General features: G+C 41.9%; 1 protein-coding gene across 6 annotated transcripts in view; it reads right to left on the reverse strand.

Annotated features, from left to right (window-relative positions):
* The window catches only part of cdc42bpab (CDC42 binding protein kinase alpha (DMPK-like) b), a 100,457-nt gene that overhangs the window by 55,550 nt on the left and 31,312 nt on the right, over positions 1-13,595 (reverse strand). For all 6 annotated transcript variants that reach the window (XM_080791639.1, XM_080791643.1, XM_080791638.1 and 3 more), the window contains exons 2-3: positions 9,469-9,560; positions 2,409-2,492 (exon numbers count right to left, since the gene is read on the reverse strand). In XM_080791639.1, the coding sequence (XP_080647765.1) occupies positions 2,409-2,492; positions 9,469-9,560 (176 nt within the window). The remainder of the gene's footprint in view (positions 1-2,408; positions 2,493-9,468; positions 9,561-13,595) is intronic.

A 13,595-nucleotide genomic window follows, 5' to 3' on the forward strand; every position in this document is an offset into this window, starting at 1 on the left:
ACATTTCCCCATTACATAACGGCCTTATAGTTATTGTGCGAGCGTTACCCGCGTTATGGCGTTATTATGTCAACTTATGTGATCAGTGAAAAGTCTCGCAGCTCCGTGAGTCTATCATACAGGCGTCTCTGTGCTGCATGACTGCAGTGCAGAGACTAGAGAGCGCTCTCTGTGTTGACAGTTTCGTTTGTGCAGTCATACTAACCTCTCAGCCCACATGGCTTGATACACCCTAACATGATAAAAGCACGTCGCAGAAGAGGTCATTGATTGGCTAACGTAGGGCCAGATTTCAGGGTAAGCCAATCAGAGACAGTCTACAGGGTGGGCGGGATTACTGGCTGTTGTAAACAGTAACACATTTAGTCACAGACACACAAACCCTTGTAACACATACATAGATACTAGTATACTACACAGACAGAAATCGCCGGTAGAACACATATGTGCTTTCATCCACGCTTCTATAGCCTTTTAAATCTCATTTCCCATCCACGGGCACAAGCTGGATGGTGGTGTTGTTTCTGATGAGGGTAGCAACTAGTTAGCATGGGAGCTAACATTAGTTTAACTCTGGTCCATATCGTTAGAAGCCAAGGAGTCCTCCTTAATAACACTGGTACTTTCCATCCGTTCCCCAACCCTCACACTCGATGCTGCGTTTACACGGGCAGACACAGACGAATGGGAATATCATTTGGAGTAGGCCGAGCAGCTACTGTTTGCATCAACATGTTGCTGACTTCACATGAATGATAGACTTTATCGTTGCGTCTGCCCGTGTTTAATGTTCAGGGTTTCACTGTCCACAGCAGGCAGACCTGTCAAAACTATGCACTTCCCAAAACTTACAAGACATGCCAGCCACCACCTATAAGTTCAAACACACCTCTAGTATATTTCTTTCCCCAGCTAACTCATTCCACTTTCATTTATTTTATTCCATAGTCTTAGTTTTTCTCTAATAATGTAGTTTTTAATGTTAGTTTTCTCATGTTCCCCTTGAAAAGCGTCTTTAAGTACTCAGAGAAGCATTATATAAATAATAATATTATCACTATTATTACCGTATTACTACTTTTTTAATTGCCTATGCTTATGTAGTCAGTGGTCACTATTCATTGATTCACTCGTATCCAAATCCATTCGAAAAAAAGCTCACTGATGATCAGGTCAAATAGGCCTATTGATATGCGATTAAGATTAATTAATCACAAAAAACCTTCTTTTAAATCGTTTTTTATATTATTATTTTTTAAAGTAAAGTATAGTAGTTACTTTCATAATTGAATGTAAAGTAAAGTAACAAATTACTTTTTTAGATAAGTAACGATAACTTTAAAACTTTTTTAAAAGTAACTTCCCCAACACTGCATTTCAAACACGACAAATTGCCAATCTAGGGGTTCACAAAGCAACATGCTGTGACCTTGCAGATCAGCTATTTTTGCTATTTATTTAAATAGTAGTACTAGTACGGAAAATGTTTGAAACTAATGCTCAAAATAGGGATGCTGGGTTTAAAGACACAATATTCAACCTAAATAAAGAAAATATAGCAATGATATTGGCATATAATGATCCACTTTGACCAAATGGAGTAATTAGGGGTTCAAGAGTCTTTGCTCAAGGACAATTCGACATAAACTCTGGGGGAGCCCGGAATTGAACTGGGAACCTTGCGGTTCCCATCTGGCTGCTCTACCAGCCACTCTACCCCTGAGCCACTGGGATAAACGGACGTTCCGTTAATAAAAACCAGCATAATATCTGCTAATGTTGCATAAACATACAGTAAACTTCCACTAAAGGGCACATGGTTAGTTTAGCTTTTAGTTTTGTCGTTTCCCATGTCCAGGCAGGACACACACACACACACACACACACACACACACACACACACACACACACACACACACACACACACACACACACACAGTATGGGTAGTTCTGCCCAATGAGATATGAGGCATGAAGATGGAAGACCCAGGGGACCAATAGGAATGTCTTACAGACTGTCACGGAGAGGTCAATGAGAAAAACATGCATTAGAGGCCAACAATGACATCTGTCACACACTGCATGTGACCCAGGAGTTGAGTTAAGGGAGGCCGTGCATGAGGCAGACATTTCCCTTGATGGCACAAATCACATAAGAGCTCGTCAACCTTTTAAACTGCACATTTAAAAAGAGATAATTTCTTTAATCACATTAACCCTGGGGTCCCAATTTTGGGCATGTCATCATAGGCAAAGAGTTTTACGGAAATTGCAGATTTACAAACTCACAACTCATCACATTGCAACTTGTTCTGAGCTATTTTAGAACAGCCAAAACATAAAATAGGATTTTGAGTGGTCACATTTCCACAAACACACACAGTAGCAGTATGTTTGGAGAGACTCACCTCTGCTCTCTTCAACATCTCCCATTTGTTGAGAATCTTCATGGCGAATACCTTGTCTGCATTCTTCACCTTCACCACTGCAACCTGGAGAAACACACATAGAGTCTAAACCATGGAAAACTGCATACTTAGATACGCTTGCAATTACCGTATAATCCTATGAGTGTGAGAATATCATAAAATGGGCGTCTATTTATTTCATCCAACCGGATTCTTGATCCCAAAATATATTATATATATATATATATATATATATATATATATATATATAGGGGAAAGAGAAAGGGGGAGAGGGAGAGAGAGCTACAGACAGATGAATAGATAAATAAATAAATAGAATATTGATCTCACAAGGGAAATTCAGTTGGCATTGCAGAATGGTAGAATGATTATGTAACATTATGAAGTGGTATAATGGTGGTACCACTATATGTGTTTCACAATATGAAACACATAACAGATGCAGATATACACACATATGTATACTATAAACAGTGAATATATGATTGGTAGAGAGGAGAAATAAGAGGAGAGCAGAAGAGGATGGAAGATGAAAGGGAGTGATAGTAAAGGAAAGGCGTAAAGGAGTACAGGAGGAGGAGAGGAGGCGGGCGAGAGGAAGGGGAAAGGAGGGACCGGAAGTGACCTTGGCCACCGAGGTGTCGACCCTGAAGTCTGACAGACAGTCAGACACGCACCACCTGGATCCTCTTACACACGCTCACTCACTCGCACACACACGCATGCATGCATGGATACATGCACAAATGCATATATGCACACGGCGTGCATGCACAGTCTCACAGACACACACAGTCACACACATGCTACTATTCCTTCTTGGTGTTCTGACTGACATACAGTACAAACACATGATGGAACATTCCCATATGGATCCCCTTTAGCAAGCAGAGAGAACCTTTTCTTGGGGTGAGTTCCTGAGATGTGCTGTGGTCTTTCTAAAACAATGTGGGAGGCCTGAAGCATATTTATACTGTACAGTAGTGTATGCATCGACGCAAGTTTTTCTTTTTCTTCCGTGCCGGACAGGATTTAGATAACTGTTCCTCATGCTATTTGTTTATCTACCTATGTTAGCCGATGCGCAAACATAGCTACAGAGTACAATAGAGCGAGTTTATTGGACAAGAATGGATCAGATTTGTCTCTTTTTGTACCACACTTGTTGGCAGCAGCGACTGAACAGGAGCCCTTTTACAGCTCAGAGGAACAGGCACGGGGTGCCTTTCACTGATCACCTTTGTCCAATGAACTGCTGAGAAAGGGTCATGAAAATATGACCTACAAGGCCATAACCCACCATCAAGGAAGTTAGGGTTATGAACTTATGACTAAGAAGAGAGGAGCTCTCTCTCTCTCTCTCTCTCTCTCTCTCTGAGAACACACATGCTGAAATTTGCAGGCACATACTATACATATGCTCATACAAAACCCAGTTAATTGCACACACACACACACACACACACACACACACACACACAAGTATGCAGACACACACAGAAATATGTAAACACTGTCTCTCTATCTCTCTCTCTCTCTGTCAAGTAGTGAAAACAGGCGAGTGGTCCATACAAGAGGGGAGCCTGCAGTCTATTAAATGAGCCAGGGAATGCAGCTAATGCAATACAATGATAACATTCCTCCACTGTTTGGATTTCCCCCAGCGATCACTCTGAGGAGGAGAGGCACAGGGGCAGAGAGAGAGAGAGAGAGAGGACAAGAGGTGGAGCAGTGTGTTCTTGGCAACAATGTTGTGTTTTTGTCCTTGTCTCCATCTCCCCTTTCTGCACTCCATTCTTCCTCTACTCTTCACCGTTTCCGTCCGACCCCTTTTGTTGGTTTTCACGACCAGGCTAAAGGTTAATTTTGATCGTATCGACAAGGTTTGATAAACTTGTTTATTCACATACATGTGAATAAACAAGGCGCCATAGAGTTGTGCATAGTTAAGATGCTTGAGCTCCCTCTGGAGGACAAATGTGAGGGCCGACCCGGCCGAGTGACATACAGCACAGGCACACAGAAGCCGCTGCCTAGGATTACCCAGGGTTTTTGGAGTCGGCTAATTCAACACTACATTTTCCCATGGCAAATTCCACGTCGTTTTGGGAGATTCTTCTATAATTATCATGTCACAATTTGTTTCCAATAAAATAAAAATGCTTTTGGAATAGGTCAGGATGCTAATATTTGGAGGGTGGGCTTTGGGGTTATTTTTCATTCAGACATATAGCCTAATAGTTTCATTTAATATACACTTATAGACATATATACTTCATTGAATGGGGTCTCCAAGGGATCTATACTTAAGTTGGTCGCCTCCCTTTGTCCCTCCTCACCAGAAATAACCAGTCTACAAGCTCACAATGCATCACAAAGGGTTGTGAAGTTGTAGATCGGCAATTTTCTCAGACTGTTCGCCTAATGTCACTGAATGTTCGCCTATTATGAGTTATGACATGCCCAGAATAGAGACTCTAGGGTTCATTTGGTTAGACCAGCCAATCTCATTTCTCCACTGCTAAAATGGTGAATAGGAAAGACTGACACACATTGGTTGGCAACTGGCCAAAGTGGCCAGCAGACGACAGATTTGCCAAACATGGGCAATATAATAATATAATACGTTATGTCTGTCAAGCCCCGTTTTCCGCAGTTTTGGAAAAGCATTGAGCATTTACCTTTTAATTAGCATCAAGTAGAGTTAACCACTTAAAGGGGAATGAATACCACTCATTTTCAACATTTTACTATGTCATTAATATACCTTAGAGTTGTTTTGTCCCCCCATTCTGTGTTGCCGAGAACTGGAGGTCTGAAAAAGAATCTGTAACATTATGAAGTACATCTCAGTGACATCACAAAGATGTATTTCATAATGTTACTGATTTTTTTCCAGACGTCCAGTTCTAGGCAACACAGAATGGGGGGACTTTTTAAACTCTAAGGTATATACATAGTAAAATGTTGAAAATGAGTGGTATTCCCTTAAACCATATATATACTTCACTGACAAGTATCGGTCCCCCAGGGGTCGATACTTGGTCCCCATCTTTTTTCCCCCTCTACAAAACACTAACTATTACTAAATCTCTTGGCTGAAAATAGACAATCTCCAAGCTCAACGCGACAAGCTGAGAATTAGAGCAGGAGAAGAAACCAATTAACACATTCATCAGGAGATCTCTGTCGCATCGCGAACGCTGCCATTTTTCTCGCGGCTGCTGACAAGGGCAGGATGAAAACTAAACATGCTGCTCTCTCTGACTCTCTCATGTGGAAGTCTTTTCCTTACTCAGCGTCTCCATCAGTCTCTTACCCCGTTCATACATTTTCCCATCGCTCACGCCACGGTGCATGTTGTGCCTCGATTATTAGTGAAAATAGCACAAGTTCACAGCGTGTCACGATACGCCTTGTCTGCTTGTAGATCAGCTGTGTTCGCTATTTTTGTACACCACCATTGTCCAACAAAGTTATGTGTTTAATTGGCCTAATCGATTAGGTGATTATTGGTTGAGATAAGAAGACTATTGTGAAAAAAAACGTGCTTCTCGATTATAAGTCTGTTATTGGTTCTAAATATGGGCTTTGATATATTTTCGGTTAATTGCCCAGCCCTAGTGCATGTGCAGTCTAGTCAAAGCCTCACAAAGGGGACTGCATGCAGTCATACAGCTGGGTCTCTAATCTTCAAAGGACATTCCCTATGAAAGTATCTATTCTGTTTTCGTTGATCCGATACAAGGTCAACTGGCCGCCACTGCTATAACCACACTATAAAACAGAAACACTTCACGACTCTGGAATGCTATGAGTGAAAGAAACTGATTGCGATGCTAAGACAGTACTACTGTAGCTCCATCATCATTCAATTAGAATCTTAGCAACCTGCTAATGGCAGACATTGCAGCGATTGCACCAGTCAAGTCGTCCCCCTCATGTGAAATGTGAATGAATAATGGACCCATGTGATGATCACGTTGCCTGTCAAGCAGCCCAAAACTAATTGTATTAGTTACGTATGAAACGCATAATGGCACACTCAAAGGGCACAGGGACATTGCACTGATGGCATAGGACTACATGGTGGGTCAACACACATGACCCATTCAGAAACAGAGGCATATACCAGTGTGTTACACAGTAAAGTTCTCTAGAACTTCCATCTCACTCTCTTGCACCTTTTCCATGACTTCTGTGTCTCTGTGTCTCTCTCCCTTGCCGTTACAGGGCACAGCTCTGGGAGTGGAGATTTTAGGGCAGATAACCTTCAGCAACGACAGGCCTGTGCCTGGTTCTATCGGAACTTTTTCCACAAATGACGACATTACATATTTCGGGCTTAGTGGAAACCCTGTCAACCATTTCCCGCTGGCACCTCTGGGACATGCTACCGCCTACCGGGGCACCTTGGTGCGGTTCACCCAGACGGTGTGAAACTGAAGCCCAGTAAAAAGCCTTGCTGAGGCCAGCGGGGCCTGGAACATTGGCCGGGGTTCCAATACTCCAGTGTGTTTGTGCATGTATGCGTGTTTCATAAGAATCATCAAGTCGGTATATGTCCATGTGACAATTTGTGCCCTTTCAGGTATGTGTCATGTGAAAAAATAGGCTCTGTGTTTGTGTACAGAGTCTGTAAATGCTACAAATGGCAGTCTCACACCATAATGTAAATAATACACACAGACTATGGTATGAGGCTTTTATCTTTCCATGTCCGGCAAAAGACTTGTGGATCCAAAGGGTGTTCTTATAAGGATTGGATGGAAAAATCAGGTCTATTCCCCGCGTGCGTTCATACATTTCAACGTTTCATAATCCCAGTAGGAAATCAACTTGCTACAATGGCCTCTTTCACTATTTCACCAGGCTAATTGATGGTTATTTTAGCTGGTTGGTTGATTGACTTGGAATAGAAAGGAACTTCAAAGTGATGTTTGGGTACTTGCCAAAATGGCTAGTGGAATGGAAACCATAGCCAAAACGGTCCAACATTTAGTCAGTGCCTGGCGTCAACTTTTCCTCCCGTTTCCAATGCCTGTTGCATACTGTCTGGCAGAAACCTTGTATCCCTTCTCTATATATCATCTTGTCAAGTTTTTTTATACAGTAAATGAATGCCCTATTTTAAACTTACTTGTATAACTTGTGTCGTTGTGCTAGAATGAGTTGAGCGATGTAAAGCATTGTAAGCTTTGTTCTATTTTTGATTTATTTATTTATACCTACCTATAATGATATACTGGTACCCAAAATAGAGACATTAGGTTCAAAGTGGTTAAGTCTGTCAGTGGGTTTTTATAAATATTTAACCAATGAAAAGTATCAACAAGAGCTTAAGTGGATAATAACTACTTTTGGTCCATTGGCACACAGGTTTCGTTTTCAATTTATGGAAAAGTAACCGTTTTGGTTTTGGACACTTCCGCGTGACAGAGCGACGATAGGTTAGTCAGGCGCCGTGCTCTGCGATAACGAAACACAATGTGAAATGACAGCTAATATGAGAGCTGGAAATGAAACTGGAGTGGAAGGGGTAAAAACTGAAGACACAAGGGTGCTTCCTGGACACCGGTGTTATGTAAGCGTACACCGCTCTGAGGTAAGAGACTTGGCTGAGCACCATGCTACTTGTCCCTCCAACATTCCCCAGCACTGACATCACTCGCTGAAACCCAGTGACAACAGTATTTCAACCTCCCTGTGGGCAGTCAGTGAAGGGGTAAAAAAAAAAGAAAACTAAGTGCGGAGATGGTTTCAGTTGCACTAATTCATTTCTCTTCCTGGGGTAATAAGAGTGTGAAAGGGGGGCTTATGAAGTTTAACTCAGTCAGACATACAAGTAGGATCATGCTCATGGTGCTCAAGCCTCGAGACTAATACTAGTTGCTGCTGGAATGCAAGCAGGGGGGACCACCAGAACCAAGGGGTTCAACTTGGGGTCTGCAAGCAACGCACTTGTGGTCCACCAAGCCATTGCATGGGGTCCCCAAGAAAAAGAAAAAAAACAGCTTCCCATTTATGAACCACTTGAGCCCTATGTACAAAAATAGCTAAAATAGTGTGATGTGTGATGTGTAGTGTGATGTGTTGTTGTGAGCTTGTAGAAAAACAGCTCAAAATAGGGCATTACGGTCATTTAATAAAAGTAAACAAACAAGAATAACAGGTTCCTACATGCTGTGCATTTTATAAATGATAACTTGAAAGGGACATCATATGGCTACTTTCACTTCATGATGTCATAATAGTGTGTTATTAAAGAGAAATGAACCACTGAAGTGAAAATGGTTGTCTTAATTTGATCACTTCTCATTGGTCTACAATCTCTACATGAACCCTAGCGTCCCGATTCTGGGAATGTCATAATGTGAACATTCTGTGAAAATAGGTAAACATTTGGCAAAAATAGCAGACCTACAAGCTCACAACATACCATGCTGCAACATGCAAAGAGATTTGCAAAGGAGTAGACTGAGGATATACCTCTGGGGACCCCAGTCAATAATGTATATAGGGTTTAAGAGGTTAAAATTGACCACAGCACTGAGAGCTGCAATGGTACAGACTACCGATGAGCAGCCTGGTGCCTTGCATGGTTGCCTCTGCCATCAGTGTTTGAATGCGTGTGTGAATGGGGGAATTGCTGAAAGCATATAAATGCAGACTAGAGAAAGCATCAGACCATCCTCAATGTTTGCTCAATTGCTCCATGAGTTTTAAATGTGGAGACGGAAATGAAACTGCATTTTCATGACAGGGTTATTAACCTGTCGAATCATATCATATATCTCAGGGAAAGCCTATTCAAATCATGTCAAAACAGTTCAATTGCTTGTAATGCAACTTCTAGAAGATTCTCTGCAATGTCACCTATGAGGCTGGTTTAGTGAGTTCACGAGGAGAAGGCAAAAGGGAGGGACTGTGGCCTCTTGGCATGAACTATGTGGTGTATTGTTATCATTTGTTCTGCGGTCATGTTACAAAGTTTCTGTGGTAACGTTGGTAAGACAATAAAACCCAGGAAGTAGATTACCTCTCCAAAGGCTCCTCGTCCAATCACCTTGAGGATCTCGAAGTCCTCCTTGTGCAGGCGCATCTGCTTCACCTTGGTGGTGAAGGGTTTGGCTGCAGAGAGAAGAAGAGAACACACAGTCAGGATTGTACTTCAATCAATCGCAAGGAACTTCAGAACCACAGTCAGGTTGATACTAAAATCAGATCAGACTTTCTTCAAAACCCCCATTGGGTACAACCCCCATGTTCACATGAGGCATTTGTTAATTTACCTTAACTAGAACAGTTATGTCAAGTTCATAGAATGTTGTAAGAAACTTTACAGTAATACAGAGAACAAGAGCCAAGAAGAATGAAGAGGTGTTTGTCTCTCATTCATATAGCAGTGAATTGTTGGACAAACCAGACCATTTTTTATTTATTGACGGCGGAAACCATGCAAGGCACCAACCAGCACATCAGGAGGAATTAGGGGTTCAGTGTCTTGCTCAAGGACACTTCGACACCAACTCTGGGGGAGCCCGGGTTCGAACTGGCAACCTTGTGGTTGCCATACAGCCACTCTACCCCTGAGCCACAGCCGCACCAATAATAATAATAACAGATCAGGAATTAATCAGAATTTAAGTAATAGATTTTCTGACATATTACTCTCAAGTTTTCCATAAAACATAGTGTACATGAGGCAGCCCAGCCATAAAAACTACATTATGATTTTTGCAAGTGGTTTTATCATGCGAGCAGCATTTCACTTGCATTCTAATGACCGAAATCTAGTCTTGATCTGGGATACCACCAACAACCCCACCATTCTCAGTTCCAACCCATGCTGATAAAGACTGGTGTGTCTATATAAAAACAGACTTTTCAGGTCACGGGTGGTGCGAGTGCCTGGGTGGGCATGTTAGTCACAGGCATTCTCTTACAAAAGCTAAGTGGAGATGAGAGATTGCATCTCTGTCATCAATGAATTCAGCATTTCCCTCATTTGTTGAGCAGCTTTCAAACACTTCCTGGTTTGATACAAGCACGCCTAAGATAACCTGAATTGGCCACAGGTTCACCAAGGTCAGCCAATTGGTTACGCTGATACTGCATTGATGAGGGGGAAGCATTGTGGAGATATGTTTAAAGGGATAGTTCTGTTTTTCATATCAACTAAAATGTCGCTATCTAGCTGGTGGATACTGGCAACTGGCAAGCCAACGCCTTTTGTTTCCATTTGCATTACTACAAAATGTTAACAAACATCAAGTGGACATTTCCTAGTAACCGTAGAGCCCAGGTAAAAACGGTTTAAAACTATTTGTCAACCATCTCTTCAAAGTAGAATCCACAGGAAGTTATTTCTTATAGTAATTACTTTCATTGATGGGCGAAGTCTTGGCACCTATGATCTCCAATTCTCCAGTAGTGTTTTCATTGCCTTTTTATATTGGCCTTTACGTAAGTGTATATTAAACATTTAAATGATTTAGACGTACACACTTGCATAAATTATTAAGAAAAGAAGCAATTTCCAGTGACTTTCCAAACATCTGTTTTCTCCATGCCTACGACATAGCCTGTGTATGTGTGTGTGCATGTGTGTGCGTGTGTGTGGGAAACTGACCGCCAGCCAATAGCTGGCAGTCGGGGCCTTTCTGCAATCCCTCATCGGCCAATCATCACTCCAACACTGTCTGGTTGCCATGACTTCACAAAACCTCTGCAGTTCAGGAAAAAGACATTCTCCTGCTGTGAAAAAAGGGAAAGGCCTGCAGATATAAAACAAACAGGGCACTGAGAGCAACCCAACCCCCACCCCCCTGACACCCCCGCCCCCCTTTTCTCACATTTTGCCTGTCCTGTTCTCCCTCTCTTCCCTCCAATCTGTTGCTCCCCTCTCCGCCTCTTGCCTGTTCTGTTCTCTCCCACCGCAAGTGACAACAGGCCTAGCCATGCCAAGGTCATGCACTGGAGGAGCACAAATGGAGACCACAGTGTGTGTTTGCTCTGCCCTCCCCTGGCATAACACACACCCCCCCCCCCCCCCCACACACACACACACACACACACACTCGCGCACACACACACACACACACACACACACACACACACACACACACACACACACACACAGCGCTCAGTGATCCCAGAGCCTAGGCTGAATGGTGGCAACACCTGTCACGGGAAAGTGAGCTTGCTGACTTAATTTTACATCTTGTAATCCTGGAACAATGAGCTTTTTACACACCGGCATGTTTTAGGCATCAGGTGCGTAGGAGAGCCGTTTGTTAATGTAATATTAAAAGGACGTTCATGAGGTCATAAGGCTAAATATTGTAACCTACATGTCACAAACAAAAAAGTTTCAGTGCCAAGCCGGAGACAGCGTGCAGTGAGGTCTGTAATCCCAAGGACACCAGCAGCTTAATAAAGGCTTTAGGAGAGAAAACCATCAGCTTAAGAGCCTGGAAGTACAGTATCCAGTAGTATGTTGGCCAGCTCCGAAAATAGCCGATCTACAAGTTTACACTTCGTTGTGATGCAACACGTTGTGAGCTCGGCTATTATTGGTGTGCCACAAATGAGGCTTTAGTCTCTTATAGCTGTCTCAATCTGTGTTTGAAGTTAATTTAAGTGTTTAAAAATAGGTCCACGTCTTACATTTCTACATCCATTTAAATGAACACTGAGTATTGTGCTGTCACACAAAAGTTGAATTCAGGAGATTGTCAAATGATTCATTCAAGCGCGTTTCATCACCTTAAAGGTACAAGGTGCACCGAACGCCCTGGTTTAAGTACCAATTCCAATTCAGAAGAATCTTTTCTTTATAGAATGTTGCTTGTTCCTTGCTGAAATGTGGCCATTTTCCAAGAGATTTTGACATTTTGTTTATGGTACACAGTCACAGAGGAACAAAATTGGGGAGTTGACAGGGAGAAAATTACAAGCGACACAGATTCAACCCTGAAAATGAGATTGCGATTTATTATTATAATTATTTTAACAAAACTGGTATATTCATATTAAAGTACCGTATATTAAGGACTAATGACTCAGAAAGATCACTTCAAGATGTATGTCCTGTCAAGGCAAAGGTATGGTTGGTACATGAGTGCATAGTCCATAATACATCATTAAATGTCATTTAATGGGATTATTGTTTGTCGTTTAGCTCTGTACTGTACTCTCTATTCCTGGCTTTTAAAACAAACAACAGATTTACTGCCATATTTCTTTGTAGGCCAGAATACAATTAATAACTAGAATGTCAAAAGTTTCTCATGATTTGCTACTGGCTAACACGACATGTTAAATTTCACAGGAACTCTTGGAATCTCTGTCATGAAGGCATTGCAAAATATGATCAAACGTTTGCACAATTATGTATTATAAAATCAATCCTGAGGAGGATAAGGCTAGCAAAGTTAGCCCATAGCCACAGAAACTAATTGTTAATTTACTGTATACATGACTGACAATAGCAGATCCAAAAGCCCACGTTGCGATGCGACACTGCATCGATTTGTGAGCTTGTAGATCTGCTATTATCAGGTTTACAAGTCATAGCACTCTGACATAATGAGTATCCAGTGCTCAGTACTTTGCTTCAGTGCAGGACAAGCTATTCACCCTAATGGATGACAATAACTGGCACAATAGTACAGGCATCAAGACAGACAGACAATTCGAGCCAAGATCGTGGCCCTGGCTGGAGGGTTTCCTATTCTGCTGTCAGTCCAAAGTTAAGCTGGTCAATATACTCTGCGACATCAGGCACAAAGGCTGGTGCCAATGGGAAGAGCAACTCATCACCTCTTCCCCCTCAGGTGAATTGATCTGGTAAGGAGTAACGACTGGGAGGTTATAATCACTGGCAATATTGTGTTATTGAATACGCTGGATCCCTGTGGTGATTACAAATCTGGTATGTATCCGGTTGGCAAAGCATGGATACTCAATTATCAATTACACATTGTGATCAGTTAATCATACATAAATACAGACAGATAAGCCCATAGGGGGGACTGATTAAATCATAGTACTGATGTCATCATAGACTGGCCACCAGTCTAGTAGTACTAATTGACCACAGGAAAAATGTGCCTAAATGTTCTAGCTGTATATATTGATTTATTGTATTGTATGTCTTTTAAC

Source organism: Protomyctophum bolini (assembly GCF_963924005.1).
Source record: "Protomyctophum bolini genome assembly, chromosome: 19".
NCBI classification, from domain to species: Eukaryota; Metazoa; Chordata; class Actinopteri; order Myctophiformes; family Myctophidae; genus Protomyctophum; species Protomyctophum bolini.